General features: G+C 43.5%; 2 protein-coding genes across 7 annotated transcripts in view; both read left to right on the forward strand.

Annotated features, from left to right (window-relative positions):
* The first annotated feature begins 81 nt into the window (after positions 1-81).
* Positions 82-6,619, forward strand: LOC140550166 (uncharacterized). The gene is made up of 8 exons (XM_072674004.1): positions 82-160; positions 497-699; positions 1,387-1,479; positions 2,006-2,101; positions 3,212-3,322; positions 3,474-3,594; positions 4,117-4,686; positions 5,203-6,619. The coding sequence occupies exons 1-8, from the start codon at positions 157-159 to the stop codon at positions 6,435-6,437; spliced, it is 2,433 nt and encodes an 810-aa protein (XP_072530105.1). The 5' UTR covers positions 82-156; the 3' UTR covers positions 6,438-6,619.
* A 1,381-nt stretch (positions 6,620-8,000) lies between these two features.
* The window catches only part of slc37a3 (solute carrier family 37 member 3), a 36,074-nt gene continuing 22,266 nt past the window's right edge, over positions 8,001-21,808 (forward strand). For 5 of the 6 annotated variants that reach the window (XR_011978990.1, XR_011978991.1, XR_011978989.1 and 2 more), the window contains exons 1-2: positions 16,891-17,247; positions 21,008-21,185. Coding sequence is in view for 1 of the 6 variants with exons in the window: in XM_072673227.1 (XP_072529328.1) it covers positions 21,109-21,185 (77 nt within the window). In the remaining 5 variants the exon portion in view is untranslated. Of the gene's footprint in view, positions 8,101-8,851; positions 9,055-9,975; positions 10,057-10,247; positions 10,344-11,545; positions 11,657-12,184; positions 12,306-13,141; positions 13,728-13,818; positions 13,860-14,467; positions 17,248-21,007; positions 21,186-21,808 lie in introns of those variants that run through there. The other variant, XR_011978988.1, reaches the window with a different exon arrangement.

Below are 21,808 nucleotides of genomic sequence, written 5' to 3' on the forward strand. Positions count from 1 at the left end.
CAGGCAAATCGTTCAGGTTTTGTTTGTGGGCAGTCGCGCAGGTGCGCATGCGCAGTGATACCCGCTGCCTCCAGCGTTACAGCAAATGACTTCAAGCAACGACAGGAAAACGAGACGTTTGCAGCAGAAACTGGGACGAAATCCTCGACAAACACGATGAGTATGGGCCTCTAGCTCTTCCCTGAGCTGCACATGTGCTACACGCCCGTCCTGCGTTGCTTTATTTAGTGCAGTCCACACGAAGTTGGTAGCTACTGGGCTAGCTAGCTAGCACTTTGGCTAACTAGCTAATGTGGGCTAATGTTGTTTAGCTGGTTTCGTGCCCCAAAAGTTGCATGATGGCCAAGTAGTAGTGCCATCTAGATCCAGGCATGGGTGTACGTGTGGATTGTTGCTGTTGAAGTACTAGATAGACCATGTGTAGAAGGTTAGGACACTTTATTAGACCCCCTATGTGACCCCCTATGTGACCCCCTCTCCTGCTCCTCTGCTCCAGGTTCTGCCCCTCCAATTTCATCCCTGCGCCTCTTGGTTCCCCCCCTGCGCCTGATGTCTGCATTCATGTGGCAGATTGCCCAACGTCAGAAAGTGGAGCACTATGGGAAACTGGAGGAGTTTGTGTCTGTGGTGACAAAGCTGGTCCCGGAGGTGTTGACCAGCAGACAGAAGGCTACACTGATCATGGGGCTGAGAGCAAAGGTGAGTGAGAGGTGGCACAGGCAGACCCTGATCCCACCCTGAAGAAACTCACAAAAGACAACACAACCACACCTGGCAGGACACTGCACTACACTCTACAGGTCCCTCGCCCCTGACTCACTCCGAAAAAATCAGTATCAGGGAGCTGCTAGCAATGTGCAGTAGCCTCCCACAACGTCTGTGACCGGCGGGATGTCGGGAAGGGGTCAGATGTGACCCTAAAAAGGTTTAAGGGTTGGAAAAGTGGGCTTGGGACCAGAAGGTCCCTGGTTCAGTCCCCAGGACTTGAATCCACGGGGTTGTGGGTTCGATTCCCGGGCTTGGCAAGCTGCTACTGTTGGGCCCTTGAGCAAGGCCCTTTACCCTCTCTGCTCCCCGGGCGCTGGAGTTGGCTGCCCACCGCTCTGGGTGTGTGTGTGTGTGTACTCACTGCCCCTAGTTCACTAGTGCACTAGTGTGTGTGTGTGTGTGTGTGTGTGTGTTCACTACCACAGATGGGTTAAATGCGGAGGACGCATTTCGCTGTACAGTGACAAATACGTGCACCTCTACCTTTACCTTTAGGTGCCTTTAATCGCTTGTCTGCCTGTTCACTGCCACAGACGGGTCAGATTCTGTTGGATGTCTGTGTAGTGGTGACAGTGTGCTTAATCTGAAGCTTTGAAGAATTGTTGATTCTGTCATCAGATGATTCTGGAGATGTGCCGAGATGAAGTACCGGCAGACCTTCAGACAGTGAAGTCGCACATACACAGGATCCAGTCCTCTCATTCATCTAAGGTGAGTGTGTTCTGTATGTGACGGGAATCACAGAATACTTACAGTGTCGGTCTTTGAAAGCAGCTGGGGCCTAATGGTTAGAGAAGTGAGCCTGGGGCCGGAAGGTCAACTGCTCGAACCCCTGGACGAGTATGGCTGAGCTGAGGTTCTCTTTAGCAAGGCTTGTAAACACTAGCTTCTCCACGGATGCTGAGGTGGCCGTGTGTGTGTGTGTGTGTGTGTGTGTGTGTGTGTGTGTACATTCACTGTCAAGGATCTTACCTTGCATTTCCTATATTTGTGGTAGGGTACTAGACCCTAGGTGTTCTAGATAGCACATCTATAATAAAGGAATGAAGGTGTCCAGATCAGTGATAAAGCTTAGGAGCTGCCGTCTAATCTCAAGGCATGCCAGACCCTGTGACTGTCTAAGTGCAGTCAAAGCGCAGTCTTGTCCATATTGTTGCAGGTCAGTTTGTGACGGCACTAAAGATGAATGTAGACACTTGCTTCTTTTATAGGAATGTAATCCTGTTTGCGTTCCCAGGGCAGCGATTCAGAGGTGGAGAGCTTGCAGGCAAACCTTCTCAAGCTTGTGCTCAGTCTGCTCGAAGACCCTGCCAAAAAGGAGCACTTCTTTCAGGTCAGTGTGTGTCCGAGAGCACTAAATACAGTCAAAACAAATGCAATCCCAAATCCACCAAGCTCTATTAAACGATATTAAGCATGCAGTGCTAGTGCTGGGCGGTATGACTGTTCATCCTGTATACCGTTCAGAATTCGTCCTATGGTCCGCATGTCTTACATACTGTAGTACCACGTAATGCTCTAAAATTATTAGCAATTTTTATAATAATATAAAAAATTATATAATAATAAAGGCTAATCCATGTAGTCCCATTTTATTTCAGCTTAGACATGTTTATGTATTTGCATTAGAAGGATGTCCAAATATTAGGTCGCTGTAGAAAAGTACTGCCAATAGGACTCTCTAGAGCAGATCAACATGAGCCTATTGGCACCATGCTGCCTAATGCCAGGCGTGGGCTATACATTTACATTATATTTATGGCATTTAGCTGACGCTCTTATCCAGAGCGACTTACAAGGTTACCTGTATTACAGAGGAGGGCCAATGTAGTGTTAGGAGTCTTGCCCAAGGACTCTTATTGGTGCAACGCAGCGCAGCACAGTCACAGTCAGGGAATCGAACCCCAGTCTCCCACATGGTGTGGTAGCTCAGTGGCAGGTAGTGCTGTTTTCTGTTGCGCCACACCAACCACCGCTATAGAGGGGTATAAAGCCCCCCAGCATTGAGCTGTGGAGCAGTGGAAGAACTGTGTTCTCTGGAATGATGGATGGTGGAGCTCCATCCAGTACTTTTGGAATGAGGTGGGGTGGTAATCATCCTACATCCTGACCTCGCTAAAGCGTTTGTCAATGAATGCAATCAAATAGTCATAGCAATGCTGCTATAAAATCTAGTAGAAAGCCGCCTTCTTCCCTGGATAGCAGAGACAGTTACGCCAGCAAAAGCAGGGCCAACTGTTTAATAGCCTTGATTTTGGAAGAAACGGAATTAGCAGGTGTCCCAATACTTTTGTCCATATAGTGTAGATTGTATATTAAGAAGTTAAGTTGGTCTGTGGGTAAAATTGAAATGTGTGTGTTTGTGTGTCCTCTACAGTACACAGTAGTACAGTTGTTAGAGCATGTGAAGATAACATGACCCTGTTTGCATTGCCATCATTAGGAGGTGTTCCCGCTTGAGTACGGTCCTGACTTTGACAAAGCACTGCAGGTGCTGGTTGGCCATTTCCTCTCCAGACTGGAACAGCTGCTGCCGGTGCCGAACTTCAAACAGGTAAGTTCATGCTCATCTGCCAGACGACCTATTGGAGGGTATCCTAGGACGTTCCGGTGTATAATGAATATAAACGGATCAGTATATTATTTTATTATTATTATTATTATTATTATTATTATGTTATTGATTTTATTTATTTATTTGTCAGACTTCTTCATTGCTCGGTGTCTGCCAGTGGGAGCTAAACGAGTGTGTGGAGTCTGTTTGTAGAACAGAGAGTTTGCTACCCTTGATGCAAAGCAACATTTGTGGACCTTTGGAGGATAATGGTAAGATTTTCTGACCCTCTGAATCAGAATCATTTATACACTGATCAGCCACAACATTAGCTCCTGTCAAGGGGTGGATTTCTATCAGGCAGCAGGTGAACAGTGATCAGTCCCTTGAAGGTGACGTTGGTGTTAAAAGCAGGAGAAATGGGTAAGCATTAAAATCTGAGCCAAATAGTGCCCTTATGCTCATTGGATTTTGTACTAGGGAGCTGTCAGGATAAGATCTGGGTTAAACCTGGTACAAATGATTCAGCCATTTGCGTTCACACACCCAATTCCTCTGGTAATGTCCTGTGCATGTGTGAAAGCGTCTTTAGAGACCTACAACACCCATAATATAATTATTATTAAATCAGTAACTGTATGTAATTAATTATAGAATTTAACCTATAATCCATTAGATTACTTAACTTCAGTGTTATTGGACAAATGCTGGTATATCACACAATAGGTTTGAGCTGCAGATGATCTTAATCAAGGGGCCTAATTCAAATGTGTCTGTTCTGTTTCTCTTATAAGCTCTCCCATCGATAGTGGAGGACAGGATCATCTCCTCGCTGTCCCACCCTCCCCTGATGGACACGGTCTTATCCATCCAGAGTAACGAGCCGTCAGACACACAGCCCGCCCTCAGCTCACACAGCCCTACACAGACCTCTCAGGATGCGGAGCAGGAGAATGAAGTGGCTGATCCAGGTGACCAGGATGAAGAACTGGCTTCAGGCCTTGAGGAAACTGCTTTGACAGGACAGCCAAGCGCTGTTCAGTCTCCGAGAGCCATCGTGGAGGCAACGGAGGAGGACTCGGAGAGACAGCACTTTGAAATCGAGATCTCGGAGGCTATTAAGCATTTGGAAAAGGAGAGCGAAATGCCAACTCAGGTGAATGTTCCGTTGACTAGTACCGAAATGGCAGAAGGTAACACGGAGCCGAAGAATGCTGAGGAATCGGAGAGCGGCATGTCTGGGCCTCTCCTGGCTTCAGCAGACATTACAGTTCAGGAATCCAAAGTCCAGATCGCCAGAGTCCCGCTTACAAAGATCACCCTGCCACTGGAGCTTTCACGTTCAGCCAAGGATGCTCAGAACAGTGGGTGTTTTATTATTATTTCTTTTTTATTCAGTTTTTATAATAGTTACATACACAATCTGCCGTAACATTAGTACCACCTGCTGAATAGTACATGGTATTAAGCTGATGCACTCATCCAAAACAATGTACAAGGTTACTCATAGTTTTGGAGCACTTTTGGTAGGGCATGACCACTGCCTGATGTTTTGGAGATGTTCTGATGACCCAGTCGTCTAGAACATCACAGTCTGGTTCTTGTCAAAGTGTCTCAAATCCTAACGCTTGCCCATTTGTCCTGCTTTTAACACCACCTGACTGTTTACTTGCTGCCTAATATGTAGATCCCATCCCTTGCCATTAGAACCAGACCATCAGTGTTCAATCTTCACTTCACCTGGCAGTGGTTTTAATGTTGTGGCTGATCAGTGTATATCATAGGGGCTTAAAAATGCATTGATGCCTCGCTCTAAATGCATTGGCTTGGCTGAAGATGGGCTATTTCTAAATGTAAAGACTTTTTTCTTCTTCTTACAGATGAAGCCTCCGAAGCACAGGGGTCTCTCCAGGACCCCAGCAGTCCTTCAGCTCCTGTCTCCTCTGGAATCCCACCATTCAAAAGTTCTCTCCTCCTCAGCAGGAGGCTTCACAAGTGTCCACAGTGCAGCAAACGCTTCACGTATCGTTCGGAGCTTCTCAAACACCGGCAGACCCACACCAGCAGCCCTTCCCCAAAGTGCTGTGAATGTGGTCAGGTCTTCAAAGACGCGAAGCAGCTGGCGCTCCATCGGCAGAAGAACTGCAAGATGAGGACGTACAAGTGCATCAAGTGTGGAGCAGGCTTCAAGTCTCTGTCCAGCTGGTACACCCACCAGCGGACTCACAAGGTGGTTTGCATGCACAAGTGCCCCGAATGTGGCAAGGTGTTCCGCAGCCTAACTGGTTTGGTGTCTCACAGGCGAGAGCACGCAGCCTCTGCGGTAAACGGAGGCTACGCCTGCGACAAATGCGAGTTGACTTTCGGGTCGTATCGGGCCAGAGTGATGCACCAAAAGAAACACGAGGTCAAAGCTCAGGCTCCTCCGCGGAAAGAGCGCGAACCGGGCAAGTGCCGCTTCTGCGACGAGACCTTTATCCTGGTCAGCGATTTGAGGGTCCACTTGAAAACCCACCCAGAGTACAGGCCGCATCAGTGCGACCAGTGCGGGAAGTGCTTTGCCTTGCGCAGCAGCCTCCTGGCGCACCTTTCCAATCACACCGGGGAGAAGCCGCTTCTCTGTACCCAGTGCGGAAAACGCTTCTTCAATAAAATCCAGCTCAAATCGCACATGAGGTGCCACTCGGGCGAAAAGCCTCACATGTGCCCCCACTGCGGGAAGTGCTTCTCGCTGCTCGGCAACTTGAACATCCATGTGCGAATACACACCGGGGAAAAGCCCTACGTGTGCCACCAGTGCGGAAAAGGCTTCATATCGGCCGGAGACTTGCAGGTGCACCAGCGCAGTCACACGGGCGAGAAGCCCTACTGCTGCAACATCTGCGACAAGAGGTTCGTGGTTTCCAGCCACCTGACGGCGCACAAGCGCGTCCACACAGGCGAGCGGCCCTTCTCCTGCACCCAGTGCGGCAAAACCTTCGTGCGGAGATACGACTGGAGCAAACACATGTACACGCACTCAGGGAACAAGCCCTTCCCCTGCAGCATCTGCCAAAAGAGTTACACGCGCCGCACGCATTTGAATAGGCACATGCAGAGCCACGCTGGCCACTAGGAATGATTTCGTCGGCCCGTCTGACGGACTGCTATTTATGGAAGCTGAGCAGAAGCAGCGCATACTTGAAGGAAGGACATTCCAGGGCAAGGTTTCAGAAGCACATTTGCCTCGATGTTGTGTTGACCAAATGCTGATGCAGATATAATGAACCAATAAATGCTGGCTGTATAGTTTGTCAATGTGTAGTTCGAGTGTGTGCTTTCTTTTATGCTGACCTCTTTTCTCAGAGTAGCTGAAATATGCATTTATTTTATATATAATTTAATATTTTATATATAATGTAGTAATAACATTGTGACAGTGGTGGCTCAGCGGTTAGAGCTCTGGAATATTAACGACAGGGTTGTGGGTTTGATACCTGGGCTCGGCATGCTGCCATTGTTGGGTCCTTGAGCAAGGCCCTTCACCCTCTCTGCTCCCCAGCCCCCCCCATATTTACCAAATATATGATAAATATGCTTTTCTTTTGGCCTTTGAATTGATTTAGGTTGTGGTCAAGAAGGGATGAACATGGTCACCCACAATACTCCATTAGGACCGTGGCATTCAAACGATGCTTGATGTTTGAAGGTGCACCAAGGAACCCCTCCCCACACCATCACACCCCCTCCGCCAGCCAGGACTGTTCACACAAGGCAGGTTGGGTCCATCAATTCATGCAGTTGGCACCGAATTCTGACCCTAACCCCCTCAGCAGAAATCACTGGGTTTTCCCAGTCTCCTACTGTCCACTTGGTAGCATTAGGCTACTGAATATCACAATGGCTGCATCCCAATTCTGTGCCACACACTAGTACTGTAAGACTAGGGATGCACTGATCCGATCTGATCCTAGAATCTGATATTGATCCCGATACTAACAAAATTAGCTTATTATTATCGGGTATCGCATAATCAGTCGGAATTGGGACCTGCCAGTGAAGGACTATTTCAGCGTTATGCGTTATGTTAGTCAAACCCGAGGCCGGCTCAAGCGGATTTTCATTTCGCCCCCCCCCCCTAACACTTCAGCTCCAGATGCTTCATCATTTTATAGGGAGAGGGATATTGTGCAATACACTGAAGCGCCAGGGCCTTATTGACCAATTATATGCCCAACGGTGGCAGCAGCATCCAGCAGCAGACATGGATTCTGCTTTTAACCTGTGTAATACCATTTAATTTTATTATTCAATGTTATTTTTAAGTTTTTTTTATTTTTTTTATCATTATATCTTGGTGCTCTTCACCCCCCCCACCCCCCCACCCCCGGGGTGCCTTGGGCCAGCTGTGGTCAAATCTCTATATTTAAGAATGAGTTAAATTGAGTTAGTGTTGGAATATGAGTGGATTTGTTTGTGTAAAGGTTTATAGTTTTACACATAATTGCCAAATAAAGCCCTTAATGAATGGAGGAGGCTGGTGGAGCTCCCTCCACTGTCCGAGTGGCGGCTCTCCCCTGTGTGTGTGGCGGGTTCTGTGCCTGGCGCGCATCCGGCGCTCCAGCTCTGTAGGTGGCGGTAAAGCTGGGGGAGCTGGTTGGACTGTCAGCTCTCCAAACGCACGAAAAGAAGCGAGGAGCTCAAACGATGATGATGATGATGATGATGGTGGTGGTGCTGGATCGTTCCTCCAATTTCGATTAAAGTTCTCAGACGATCCGGCTGAAGCAGAGACATGGGTACGAGCACAGCAGCGCGCGGTACCATCCTCCTCCTGTTCAGTGAGCTTTGCGTCCGTCTACAATCAAACCCACGCCGGTGAACTAGCTGCTGTTAGCGTTAGGGTTAGAGAGCCTGACAGCCAGGAAGTTTAGTTCAGCATTTCCCTGTAACTTAGTTGACCAAAGCTAGATTTGACACTTTGATACTTTGACAAAAGTATTGGGACACCTTTATGGTATCATTTATGCAGCTGATCCTGCTTTTCTGTTGGGGAACTGTCTCTACTGTCCAGGAAAAAAGGAAGAAGTAGGCTTTCTACTAGATTTTGGCTAGAGCATTGCTGTGAGAATTTGATTGCATTCAGCCACAAGAGCCACTTTAGCTAGTGAGGTCAGTTGGACGTTGGATGATGTTGATGATCACCACCTCACCTCATCGGTCCAGAGAGCACAGCTTCTTCTTCCACAGCTGCTCCACAGCTCAATACCGGAAGGTGTTATACCCCTCTTCTGGCCCACGCCTGGCATTAGGCAGCAGCATGGTGCCAATAGGATCATGGTGTTTATCTGCCCTAGAGGGTCCTATTCTATTGGCAGGACCTCTCTACAGGGACTAGACAAGCTGTGTGTGTGTATCAGCAATGGGTGCAACTTAAAGTAGCTGAATGGGTGAATTAGAAGGGGTGTCCACAAACTTTTGGCTGGTTTTATAAAGGAATAATGAGTCTCCTGTACTACCTGATGGACCTTTACTGTTTCTGCCGCGCAGGTTCTCCTCTTCCTCCCGCCTCGCTGCGTCTGCTGGTGCCCCCACTGCGTCTCATTTCCGCCTTCATGTGGCAAGTGGTCCAGCAGCAGAAGTTGGAGCATTTTAACAAACTGGAAGAGTACGTCCTTCTCCTGACCAAGATGTTTCCAGAGATTCTGAGCGACAGACAGAGGACGGCACTAGTCATGGGTCTCAGAGCAAAGGTGAGAATCAGAGACCTAATCGGACCTAATCGGACGTTTGCGTGGCAGTTCTTCCATAATGAAATGCAGCATCCTGTGGATAGGTTCTCCTGCAGTGACTGTAGAAAGCATGGACAGCACAACGTCTCCCAAAAGTAAAGCAACCACAGGTCTAGCGCCTCTGCTGGCTGGTTGCAGTAGAATATGTAGCGCCGACTATCCTCCTATGTTTAAATTGCAAAGCTCCGCCCATTTTCCACCTCATTTTCCTCCTCTAAACTCCTAAAGCCTTTCCATCTCCAGTTTCTCCACATTCCAACAGTTAGTTTTATCTGTGCTAATATTGACCCAGAAATCAGTTTTTAACCCTCACTCTGCTCTACCGTAAGAGGGCGGGGCTACACTTAGGAATTAAGTGATTGACAGCCGTAACTGAAAGGTGAGTTGAGCTGAGTTGTAGAGGAACTTGCATAGAGGAACTGTTGGAGCACTGTTCCACTTACTGGACAGACTGGGAATCCAGGGGGAATTCGCTCTGCTTCTGCACTGGAAGCTCAGTGAAGACGGTCTGAGACACTGAGGCTCTGCTTCTGCACTGGAAGCTCAGTGAAGACGGTCTGAGACACTGAGGCTCTGCTTCTGCACTGGAAGCTCAGTGAAGACGGTCTGAGACACTGAGGCTCTGCTTCTGCACTGGAAGCTCAGTGAAGACGGTCTGAGACACTGAGGCTCTGCTTCTGCACTGGAAGCTCAGTGAAGACGGTCTGAGACACTGAGGCTCGGTCTGGGAGAAGAGGGCGGGTCTCTACTGCGCAGACTCTGATTGCATGGCGGCCAGTTTTGGCTTTGGAACCACAGTGTCCATGTTTTCTACGGTCATTGTTTTACATTGTATTACTATTATTATTATTATTATTATTATTGTTGTTGTTGTTGTTACAGATGATGCTTGAAATGTGTAAAGGTGAGGTGCCTATTGACTTGGAGACCATCAAGGAACGTCTTCACACCATTGAATCCAAGGTGACCCTATTTTTTTATCATGTATAATAAAAGTCCTGCCAGTCATACACTCCTTTTTACGTTGACTTATGGCATGATAAGTATTTAAAGTACTGTAATGACTGATTGCATGTATATGGTTATATATTTTCCTTAATAAATTGTTTAGAAAGAGAAGATCATCAACTGTCTGTGCACTCTTCTTTCTCCAGGCCACTGGTTCAGAGGTGGAAGGTTTACAGTGTAGATTGTTAAAGCTTATTCTGAGCCTCCTGGAGGATCCGGCCAAAAAGGAGCACTTCTTTCAGGTAAGCCTCTGTTGATCAATGTGAGCGTGGCTCATTTCCAAACTTGGCTCCCAAAGCCAAAGTCAGGCTTGATGGAATGTACAGAAAGATCTGAGGTAGATAAAGCCTGTCCTCTAGACCAGGGGTGACCACCCTTTTCTGCAAAGGGCCATTCCTGCAGAGGAAGAGCACACCTGATCAGCTGCTCCTGTTCGGGATGAGAACCTGGAGCCCATTGTGAATGGCCGTGCGTTCACACTAGCAGGTGACAGAGGGACAAGCGGCCAGTCATTTCCTACAGGAGTGTAGGAGATTTGGAGCTCAGCGGAGTTAGCGGCAAGCGACACATTGAGTTGAGATTTCCTCAACTTTATGCAAATGAGTTCAGCAACAATGTAAATGATTGGCTCCAGCAAATTCTTTGAACCAATAGTAGCACACAGGGTCCTGCTATTCTCAGCAGATGCTGAGATGGGGGAGAGGCTCATAACCTCTGTTTTTTCTTCCTCTCCAATTTTATATGATGAATATTAGCACATATACAAGGAAAAAATACACATATTTAATAAGGAGTTTAAGAAATAATAAATATGAAAAACATGTATCTCCATTTTTGTCCGTTTTAGTTTTCTCCATGGTTTGAACAGTGTAGCTGCTTCTGTACACTGTGTGAATAATTCTAGATAAATGGACCAATAGAAATGCTCTAAATGACTTGGAATAGCATCTTTTTCCATTGACTTCCATTTAAAAAAGTTAAGAAGGTGTTTTCTTATCCTGTAAAGTTGTTGTTTTTGGAGATCTGTGGTTTTCTTTGTACAGTGGCTAAATGTATATATTTAAATGTATATATTTTCTATATATCTAAAATTTGTTTGGCTATTACATTTTCTTGTTGGAAGCTGGTCCAACACTCAACAACGCAGGAGGCACAGGGCACCATAAGCAACTTGTCGGCCTGCTAATGTGAACACGTTGAGATTGGACCACTTTAAGACTCAATATTTCACTATGCAGGTATACAGAGGCCCAAACCACATGGTCAGAGTAACAAAGAAAATCCATGTGGTCAGAAAGTGGTCACTATTTCCAGGGACGGCAGATTACTGATTTCCGTTATATTTAATTCTCTAGAAAGGAAAGTCTGAAAGAGCTCTGGACGAGTTACAGGTTACTCCAGTGTATTTAAGTTAACATGACCCTGTTTGCATTGCCATCATTAGGAGGTGTTCCCGCTTGAGTACGGTCCTGACTTTGACAAAGCACTGCAGGTGCTGGTTGGCCATTTCCTCTCCAGACTGGAACAGCTGCTGCCAGTGCCGAACTTCAAACAGGTATGTTTACTATGCGATTGCCTGATTGTATGGCTGCTGTGCCGCAAAACCCCTCATGGAACTGTAACGCTGCCTAGCACTCCCCCACTCACCTTATCACACTTACATTTAAACAAATATCAGTGAATATATATATATATATATATATATATATATATATATATATATATATAAAACATCTGTATATTTTAATAGCTTAAATGTGAATAGCCTGTACCTGACAAAGCAGGGCAATAGTGTGTATAGTGTAAGTCAATGTGTGTATTAATAATCTCTATTTTTATTTATTGTGTATTTACTACTGCAATGGATTATGCACCCAAATCTTTCATTCAGCTTTATAGACTTTATCTACACGCCCTCTTAGAGGACTGTTGCTGTTGACTGGACTACTTTCTACCACTATGTGGAGACCTGCATTGCATCTACTGCCTCTTTTGACTAATGGGACACAAACGCTGCTCCTTAAGAAGGATACGTGAAGGTACTACAACTGATATGGCACATTTAATCTGTCTTGTCTTTCAGGCTGCCTTGTGGCTGAGTACAGAGCCCACGGTCTGGGAGAATTTTGTGGAGACTAATTGGAATCCCAGATACTTGATACCTTTTCTTCGAAGTGATTACCAAGGAACTCTAGAGACAAATGGTGAGCTGTTAAAAACAGCATCTGCAAGAGGTGTAACAGCAATGTGTGATCTACAGTGTGGCCAAAAAGTACTTGGTCAGCCACTGATTGTACACGTTCTCCTACTTAGAAAGATGAGAGGTCTGTAATTTTCGGAATAGGTACACTTCAACTATGAGAGACAAAATGAGAAAAAAAATCCAGGAAATCACAACAACCCAAAAACAACTGGTTAAGTTGGTTGACCAGTGTAGGGTATGTTTTCACTGGGGTTTGATAGCCTTGCTATCATTCATCAGAATGACCAACCTGACCAAGCTAGGTCAATCAGTATGATCAGCTTGACAACCAGCTTGATCTTGATGTTTTTTGACCTGCTAGTTCATCAAACTCAGATGAAAACATGGGCTATGCTGGTCAAGGGTACCGTCTGGATGGCCATCAGAGACCAGATGTGTTTACCAGAAAAGCAGGATCGCTTAGCCGGATTACCCAAGCCCAAAGTCAGGTCTCTCCAATAGGAAAAGAGCTGAGGGGCATTCTTATTGGACAATCACTAATTCTGGCAAATTTGGGAGCTGCACCTGCTTACATAGGGGGCATGTGCTCCCTTATCACGGCTGTGATCGGTCTGTCAGCTAGCTGCCAGACATGGTGTCGTTGGTGCTTCCATGGTTGGTCACACAGGCACTGAATGGATGGTGAAAGAAAGCAGCTTCTAGCAAAGCTGGTCTTGAGCTGGGTTTTTCGGCAGGGTCATTTCTCGCCTATTTCTTATGTTTTTTTATGTTTTTTCGTCTCAAAGAACATCTCAGAGAACATCTAATAGGTCTATTAAATACATATTTTGTCAACAGGGCTCCCTTCTGTAGTGGAGGACAGAGTCATCTCTACCTTGTCTCTCCCGCCTCTGACCGATGTGGTCAAACACAATGAGAGCAGCACTGAAAACCGGTCAGAACCTTCCCTCTGCATGAAGTGGTCCGTTGAGCTGAACCAGAACGAAAGCTCATGTATCAACCTGGATGTAAGCCAGGAGAGCGAGGCAGAGGCCCCAGCCCCTGACATCATCCCTTCTAGCCAGGTAGAAGGCCACAGTATGGTTGAGGAGGTTGCAGAGGTTGCTGAGCCTGAAGCGTCGAAAGACAACCTGCAAGAAGAAGAAGAAGCGGATTTGACGGAGAAAGGTGTTGGAGAAAGTCTCGTCTGTGAAACTGCTGAAGTCGATGGACCTGAGCCGAGCTCAGTGACCTCTGGCATGAATTCGGGTCTGAGGAACGACGGTGACGGAGGGGATGACGCTGCTGAGGAAAGACCCAGTACCAACACTGGGCACCTGCTTAAAGTGGTTGTTCCGAGGCATCTTGTACCAATCATTAAACAAGTCCGCCTGCCTTCAGTTTCTCTCTCTCGCTGCACGAGCACTGAGCCGGGACCACGCAGGTGAGTGCACTTATTCAAGCAGACCTTTTGTTTAACATTTTAGACGTGTATGATGATACAGTAATTATGGTACACTTTACATTGTTGACAGATTGAGCTCGGAGGTTTTAAAGACATCTGCCTCTTCCTCAGGTAAGAGATATTTATATGATTTTATTAATAATAAAATGTTGCATAAATACAAAAGATTGTACCTCTGACGTCTTACTGGCCAGGCCTCACTCTTAGCCGGTATGCTGAATACATCTGTACCTCTAAGGAGGCAAAGGTTCTCTCTGCAGATCTCTGTCTGCTAAATCCAGCAGCAGCACAAGTACAAATACATTCTGTGATTCTTTGAAATCGTTACAGCTTAAGTGTAAATAATTTGGAATGGGAATTGTTCATTTATTATTAAAAAGTAAATAAATGTATAAAAAAATAAATAGATCAAATGTAAGAATATTTTATATTATTATGCTATTCAGATTAGTAAATAAAGCTTTGTTTTTCACAAAGACCATCATGCCATCCCTCTTATTACATATTATATAATGTAATAAATAATGACACTATATAATTATATAATAAAATAATAAATAAGAATGTAATTAGTTAATGATAATAATAATAATAATAATAATGACAATTAATGAATATCATAAATTAATTAATAACATTAACTATATTTGTATATAATTATAATTATGGTTTGACATTTCTTTGATTTTCATGTTTGATTTTTTCCTTCTCTGTTGTAGAAAACAGTGGCAAGACTAAAGTAAAGAAACCTCTGAGACATCACGTGTGTTCTGAGTGTGGGATGTCCTTCAGGTGCCGGGTAGAGCTGAGAGCGCACATGCGAAGACACACTGAAAAAGGCCCCTACAAATGTCAGCCCTGCAATCTGAATTTCAGAACCTATTTCCAGGCTTCCGTCCATCAGAGAAAGTGGCACAACAAGGTGACGTACTCCTGTTCCCACTGCGAGAAGAGCTTCAAGTCTATGAAGGCGTGGTTAATGCATCGCAAAGAGCACCGAGACAAAACGGTGCACCGCTGCACCGACTGCGGCAAAGAGTGCACGTCCCTGCAGTCTCTGGTCAATCATTCCAAGGTTCACAACCACTTGGTGGGCGAGCGTTTGCCGGACGCCTACAAATGCATCGCTTGCGGCGACACGTTCTCCCAGAAGGAGGACTTTGTGAACCACATGAGAACTCACAAGGCCCCTGGCCAAAGCGGGGACAAGGACAAAGCTGAAAAGCCCACAAAGCGTGCGCCGGGAGAGTGCCGGTTCTGCGGCCAGAAGTTTTCTGTGATCGAGCTGCGGAGCCACCTGAAAACTCACCCGGAGTTCAGGCCTCATCAGTGCGACCACTGCGGCAAGTGTTTCGCCACTCTGCAAGGCCTCCTGGCCCACATATCGAATCACACGGGGGAGAAACCTCACGACTGCGTGAACTGCGGTAAGAAGTTCTTCAGCCGGTCTCAGCTGAAGTCCCACATGAAGTCCCATTCAAAGGAGAGGCCCTATTGCTGTTCCTACTGCGGGAAGTGCTTCTACTCCATCGGGAACCTCACCATCCACACCAGGCTGCACACCGGAGAGAAGCCGTACGTGTGCTTGGAGTGCGGAAAGGCCTTCAGTTCTGCCGGCTGCTTGCAGGTCCATCGGCGCTGCCACACTGGAGAGAAGCCCTACCCGTGCAACATTTGTGGACGAAGCTTCATCGTGTCGAGTCACCGCGCGATACACATGAGGACGCACACGGGCCTGCGCCCCTACGCCTGCGAAATCTGCGGGAAGGCTTTCATGAGGAAACGCTGCTTGAGCGAACACGTGTTCAGCCACAGCGACGTGAAGCCATTCCCCTGTTCGGTCTGCTCGAAGAGCTTCACGCGCCGCGGCCACCTGAAGAGACACATGCAGTGCCACAGTGGCGACCCCAGCAGTGAAAACACTTAATGCCTTCAGTCATACTGGCAGTGTGGCTCCAGTTTTGCTGTGGTGTGGACCATGGACGTTGTAGAAAGTGCTTGAGTGGCATTAAATTGCAAAGAATTAAATTTTTAAGAATGGTCTCCTACATACAAACTGCCTCAAAATCCTTGTATCTCCATTTTTGTCGATTTTTTTACTTTTTGACATAATGTGAATCTGGCAGTTTTGTAAAAATTCATAATGAACCAATAGAGATTTTTTAAAGTTGAGAAGGTTTTATCCCTCCTCTTGTAAAGCTGCTATTTTGGACATACAAGGTTTTGTGTGGCAGTGAATGTGAAAGCTTAAATCATTGAATCACTCAGACCTCACTATGTGATAAAATACACTATGTGTCCAAATGTTTGTGGACACCCCTTTCTAATGAATGCATTCAGCTACTTTGCTGACACAGATGTGCAAATGCACACACACACACAGAGCTTGTCTAGTCCTAGTGTAGAGAAGTACTGCCAATAGAATAGGACGCTCTGGAGCAGATAATAACAACATCTTGAGCCTATTGGCACCATGCTGCTGCCTAATGCCAGGCGTGGGCTAGAGGGGTATGTATGAAGCCCCCCAGCATTGAGCTGTGAAGCAGTGGAAGAACGGTGTTCTCTGGAATGATGGATGGTGGTTCTCCATCCAGTACTTTTGGGATGAGTTGGGGATGACTAATGCTCTTGTAGCTGAATGCAATCGAACCCCTTACAACTCAAAGTCTAGAAAGTCTTCCCTGGACAGTAGAGACAGTTACACAAAAGCAGAAACAGTAAGAGAGCGGGTGTCCCAATACTTTTGCTCATATGTATGTATATACACACACACATATTATATATATATATATAATATGTGTGTGTGTATATATGTATGTATGTATGTATGTGCTGGGGGCGCCTTCGCAATCCTAGGCAGAATATTCTAAGCAAGTTCTACAGTTATGGTCGGTGTGCTGCCCCAGGACAAGCTACTCAACACCTACAATACTTTTTAGATTATGTGGAGATTCTCTTTATTAAAATATTACATTTTGCAAAGTAAAAATATTGACTAGGAGTTTCTGAGTTTCTGAGAGAAGCAGAGGTGTTTATTATCTTCCATTGCTCTTAAATAAAAGAACTTTTGTACTTTTTTTTTTTTAATTTAGGAAAAACACAGTGTCAGCTTGGTGCTATTTTATTTAAAATAAAGGCTTGAAAAGCAATAAAAAGGAAAAAGACAGAAGTGTTTGCCACGTTGCAGTACTGGACTCCTCACCATCATTACAGCTGGATTATAGATAGATAGATAACATGGTTATAACGATGGTGGCCCTCAGCGTTTATTTATTGACACCATACAGCAATAAAGCGTGTAATTATATCAGAATAAGGGTGACATAAGTGGTTTTAGGAGATATTAAGCCAAGGTTTATAGCTTAGCTTAGCTTAGCATAGCACTGTTGTTTTTGTTGTTATGGTCAGAGGAGCTGAGACGGCGGATCCTCCACGTCACTTCCTGGCCCTGGTCATCAACATCTGGGAGGAGATACGAGTAGTGCGTGGAGAAATAAAGGTAAAATCAGATTTAATATCTTAATAGTGAATAAATTTAACAGACACCGGTGGACGAGGTACTGAATGGGTAGCTAACGCTAGCCGGCTAACTTCACTAGCGCTAGCTAGCTGCAGGGATACAGGAGCTCAGCCTGACCCCTGTCCATATGCTCTGGGCTCTGAACAACCGAGCTTTCTTGAGCTTAGCAGCTAAAACACTTCATTTTAATGTACATATTTTATTAATTAGCTCTTAAGGTGTTTAATTAGGCAGTTCCGAGGTTAACTAGCTAGCTAGGTTAGCTAGTAGCTAGCTAGCTGGCCAGCGTAACAACGACGACCCCTATTGTGGGCAGATTAGCAAGCAAGCAATCAGGCTATCTTCTGTATAACTTGGCTTTCTGAGAGGCTGATAAGCTACAATAAGGCATGAGAATGGCATATATCTAATATTTTAATGCTGTTAATATGTTTCCAGTAGTGTTTTTAATGTTTTAAAGGCTGTAGGATTGACACATCACCTTGTTTTAGGCTGTGTATCTATTAGTGCTGGAGCTTAGGTCAGTCATCCAGGTTATAGCATAGCAGTAGTGCTGGGTTTTATATGTGTAATTATATAGATAATATTATCATGATATCTAGCTACATTAACACAGAATAAGGCTGATCGATTACAGCAACAAATATACCCATGGGAATTGGGTCTCTAAAAAAAACCAAGTCTTATAAACTCTTAAATAGACATATGGGGGCTTTGAATGGTGGAAAGGTTGACCAGAGAGAAACTAGGTTTCCAGAAATGAAGTAAAGTCTAAATGTCCTTCAAATTGTCCTAAAAGCGGTTAACACATCTAAAAACGTGGGTGAGAGAACGTAAATCTAGAAATACTCAGAAACAGTTGAAGTAGTCTGAAGTAGCACCCAGTAAAACACCTGGGCTACATTGCAGGCTTGAAAGTAGGGCTGGGCGATATTGTACAAATGCCACATCACGATATTTAGAGACGATATTTTCACGATACGCGTGATTTTAATCGTGGTACACGTGATCGCAGAATAGACAATCGTCTTTAAAAAATGTTCAGATACTCTCTGCTGCTCTTCATCGAATTAAAAGTGATGAATTCATTCATTAACACAGATTGTAATGAAATGTGCAGTTAATTAGTGTCCCGCAATTACCTTGATATACCTTCGATACATTTATCACGATGCGATAAAACAGTGCCGTATTGCCCACCCCTACCTGAAAGCCATGTGTATAGGCCAGTTGCACTAATTAGATCACTTAATAAATAGCTATTGATAATGTTATTACATATAGGAGAATGGTATCAACATTTTTTCCCTTCTCAAAAGTTCAAACTGAAAGTCAGTGTAACGTTATTAATACACTATACTGTACTGATCAAAGCGATATATCAGCAAGCAATGTTAGAAGTTGGCGATATGAGGTTATTACACCTTTATAATAATAAAAGATGATATACAGCGCAGTCCGCTTTTTCTTGCATGTTGTGAATATTGCCAGGACGTTGACCAGCCCCCTGTTTTATTACAGTGAACAAACTATAGGTCTGACTAGTCCTGTTTATCTGAATTCAGTACAGTACACTAGGGCTGGGCAATATGATAATAATGTGATAAATGTTGTTATCGGGGTACACAATATGCTTTTATAAGTATATTGTGGATATTGTCAGTGCTGATTAACTGCATTCTTTAGTTTATAATACCTCTATAATGTATTCACATGTATATTTTACAATAGTTTATAATACCTCTATAATGCATTCACATGTATATTTTACAATAGTTTATAATACCTCTATAATGTATTCACATGTATATTTTACAATAGTTTATAATACCTCTATAATATATTCACATGTATATTTTACAATACCTCTATAATATATAATATATTCACATGTATATTTTACAATAGTTTATAATACCTCTATAATATATTCACATGTATATTTTACAATACCTCTATAATATATAATATATTCACATGTATATTTTACAATAGTTTATAATACCTCTATAATATATTCACATGTATATTTTACAATACCTCTATAATATATAATATATTCACATGTATATTTTACAATAGTTTATGATACCTTTATAATTTATAATATATTGTATATTTCTAATGTATATTTTACAATAGTTTATAATACCTCTATAATATATTCACATGTCTATTTTATAATAGTTTATAATACCTCTATAATATATAATATATTCACATGTATATTTTACAATAGTTTATAATACCTCTATAATATATTCACATGTATATTTTACAATACCTCTATAATATATAATGTATTCACATGTATATTTTACAATAGTTTATGATACCTTTATAATTTATAATATATTGTATATTTATAATGTATATTTTACAATAGTTTATGATACCTCTATAATGTATTCACATGTATATTTTACAATACGTTACAATACCTTTTATAATTTATAATATATTGTATATTGTATATTTATAATGTATATTTTACAGTAGTTAACAATACATATATAATATTCACATGTATATTTTATAATAGTTTATAATACCTCTATAATATATTCACATGTCTATTTTATAATAGTTTATAATACCTCTATAATATATAATATATTCACATGTATATTTTACAATAGTTTATAATACCTCTATAATATATTCACATGTATATTTTACAATACCTCTATAATGTATAATATATTCACATGTATATTTTAAAATACCTCTATAATATATAATATATTTACATGTATATTTTACAATAGTTTATAATACCGCTATAATATATTTACATGTATATTTTATAATAGTTTACAATACCTCTATAATATATTCACATGTATATCTGTCCATATCTCTGCCTATATTCTGTATATACTGTACTTCTTGTACATTCTGTACTTGTTGCTTATTGCACTTCTGGTTAGATGCTAAGCTATGTACTAACTAGATGCTAACTAATGTACTCATACTTGTACATGTTGTAATAACAAAGTTTATTCGAATCGAATCTAAAATATTTTGCTGTTGGTCCATTTTGTCTACATGACAAAATATTGTGATTAATGATAAATAATAAAATGTCTTTAAATATCGTGATATATATATTTTTTCATATTGCCCAGCTCTGCAGTATTATGAGTATAGTATGTAAAACACTGAATGCAGCTCATTATGTGTAGTTTTAGCAATTGCGTCAATTCCACCCTTCTTAAACCAGCAAATCCTGAAACACTGGGATAAATATGGTGTATTGTAAAAATCTCTTCTAGTACTGTAAAATTTTCATGTGTTTTAAAGCCCACCTCTAATATTTAGTACTGTTGGGATATTTGATATTTAGTGTGGGCAATGAATTGACCCATTGATACCAACTAGTAGGTGTGTAAACTACACTGCATCCGGCTTCTCTGTGAACACAGTCCTTCAGTAGAAGAAGCCCAAGGCTACGAGGACAGGAGCTCCAGTGTTCATAACATAACACAGTGAATACGTACGTCCAAAAAATAGTAATAACAGTGTTATTACGTCTCACATTATGGTATGGTATACCGAAAGTGCCATGCAGTTAAATAAATTCATGGGTCACGTGTGCGTCTAGAAAAACAGCCCAAGCCTTTTCTGTTTAATGCCAGGAAACACTTTCACATCCCCCTTGAAGGATTTCCAGTGTCTGGTTTGGTGCAGTGTACTGAATTCTGTAGATGTGCTCTGTGAACTGTGTTTATGCCTGTAGCCCCAGATGATCCCAGCGTTAGTGTGCCGTTCCCTCTCCCTCTCCTGAAGACTTCCACCCCTCCTCTTTCTCCTCCTCCACATCTTTCCGAGACCCCAGTGATGTGGCCCCCCGGCTGCGCCTTCCTGTCGCAGTACACCCACCATCACCTGGTCGCCTTTCTCCTGACCTTCTTTAGGTAGGCTTAATGATGTTTGTTGGGCAGGATGATGTTGGGTATGTTGATTCATTGAATGCACATGAAATGGCTTTGATTGGACCTAAAGGAACTGTAAGGAACCTTATTAGACGTGTTTAAGCTGTTTTATAAAGTGACAGTTCTGCCAAATGACATACACAATATGGACAAAAGTATTGGGACACACCTTTTAATCACTGCATACAGGTGTTTTTCAGTGGCATTGTCACAGGTGTATAAAATCAAGCCCCTAGCCCTGCAGTCTGCCTTTCTTCCACACATCAACGAAAGAACGTGAGGTTCTGAAGAGCTCACTGAACTCCAGCGTGGTTCTGTATGTAATAGGAGACACCGCTGCACCACCAACAACAAGTCAGCTGGTAAAATTTAGACCTTCCCTCCTAGATCTTCCTCCATCAGCTGTGAGTGGTGTTGTTATTGAACAGTGGAAGAGTTTGGGAGGAACAGCTCACAGAGAGCAGCTCAGTGTCCACCGAGTGTCTGTCAGACCACGTAAAGTTACTGAGCGGGGTCAGGGCCGAGAGCTGAGCTCCTCAGAGCAGAGTGCAGAAAAGCCTCCAACTGACTCAGTAACTGCAGCAGAGCTCCAGACCTGCTGCTGC

This window comes from Salminus brasiliensis, chromosome 2 (genome assembly GCF_030463535.1).
Source record: "Salminus brasiliensis chromosome 2, fSalBra1.hap2, whole genome shotgun sequence".
Taxonomy (NCBI): domain Eukaryota; kingdom Metazoa; phylum Chordata; class Actinopteri; order Characiformes; family Bryconidae; genus Salminus; species Salminus brasiliensis.

Coding starts and splice junctions, on each gene's coding strand:
- LOC140550166 (XM_072674004.1), top strand. Junction 1,480..2,005: donor AGTCCTCTCATTCATCTAAG/GTGAGTGTGTTC, acceptor TTGCGTTCCCAG/GGCAGCGATTCAGAGGTGGA. Junction 2,102..3,211: donor AAAAGGAGCACTTCTTTCAG/GTCAGTGTGTGT, acceptor TGCCATCATTAG/GAGGTGTTCCCGCTTGAGTA.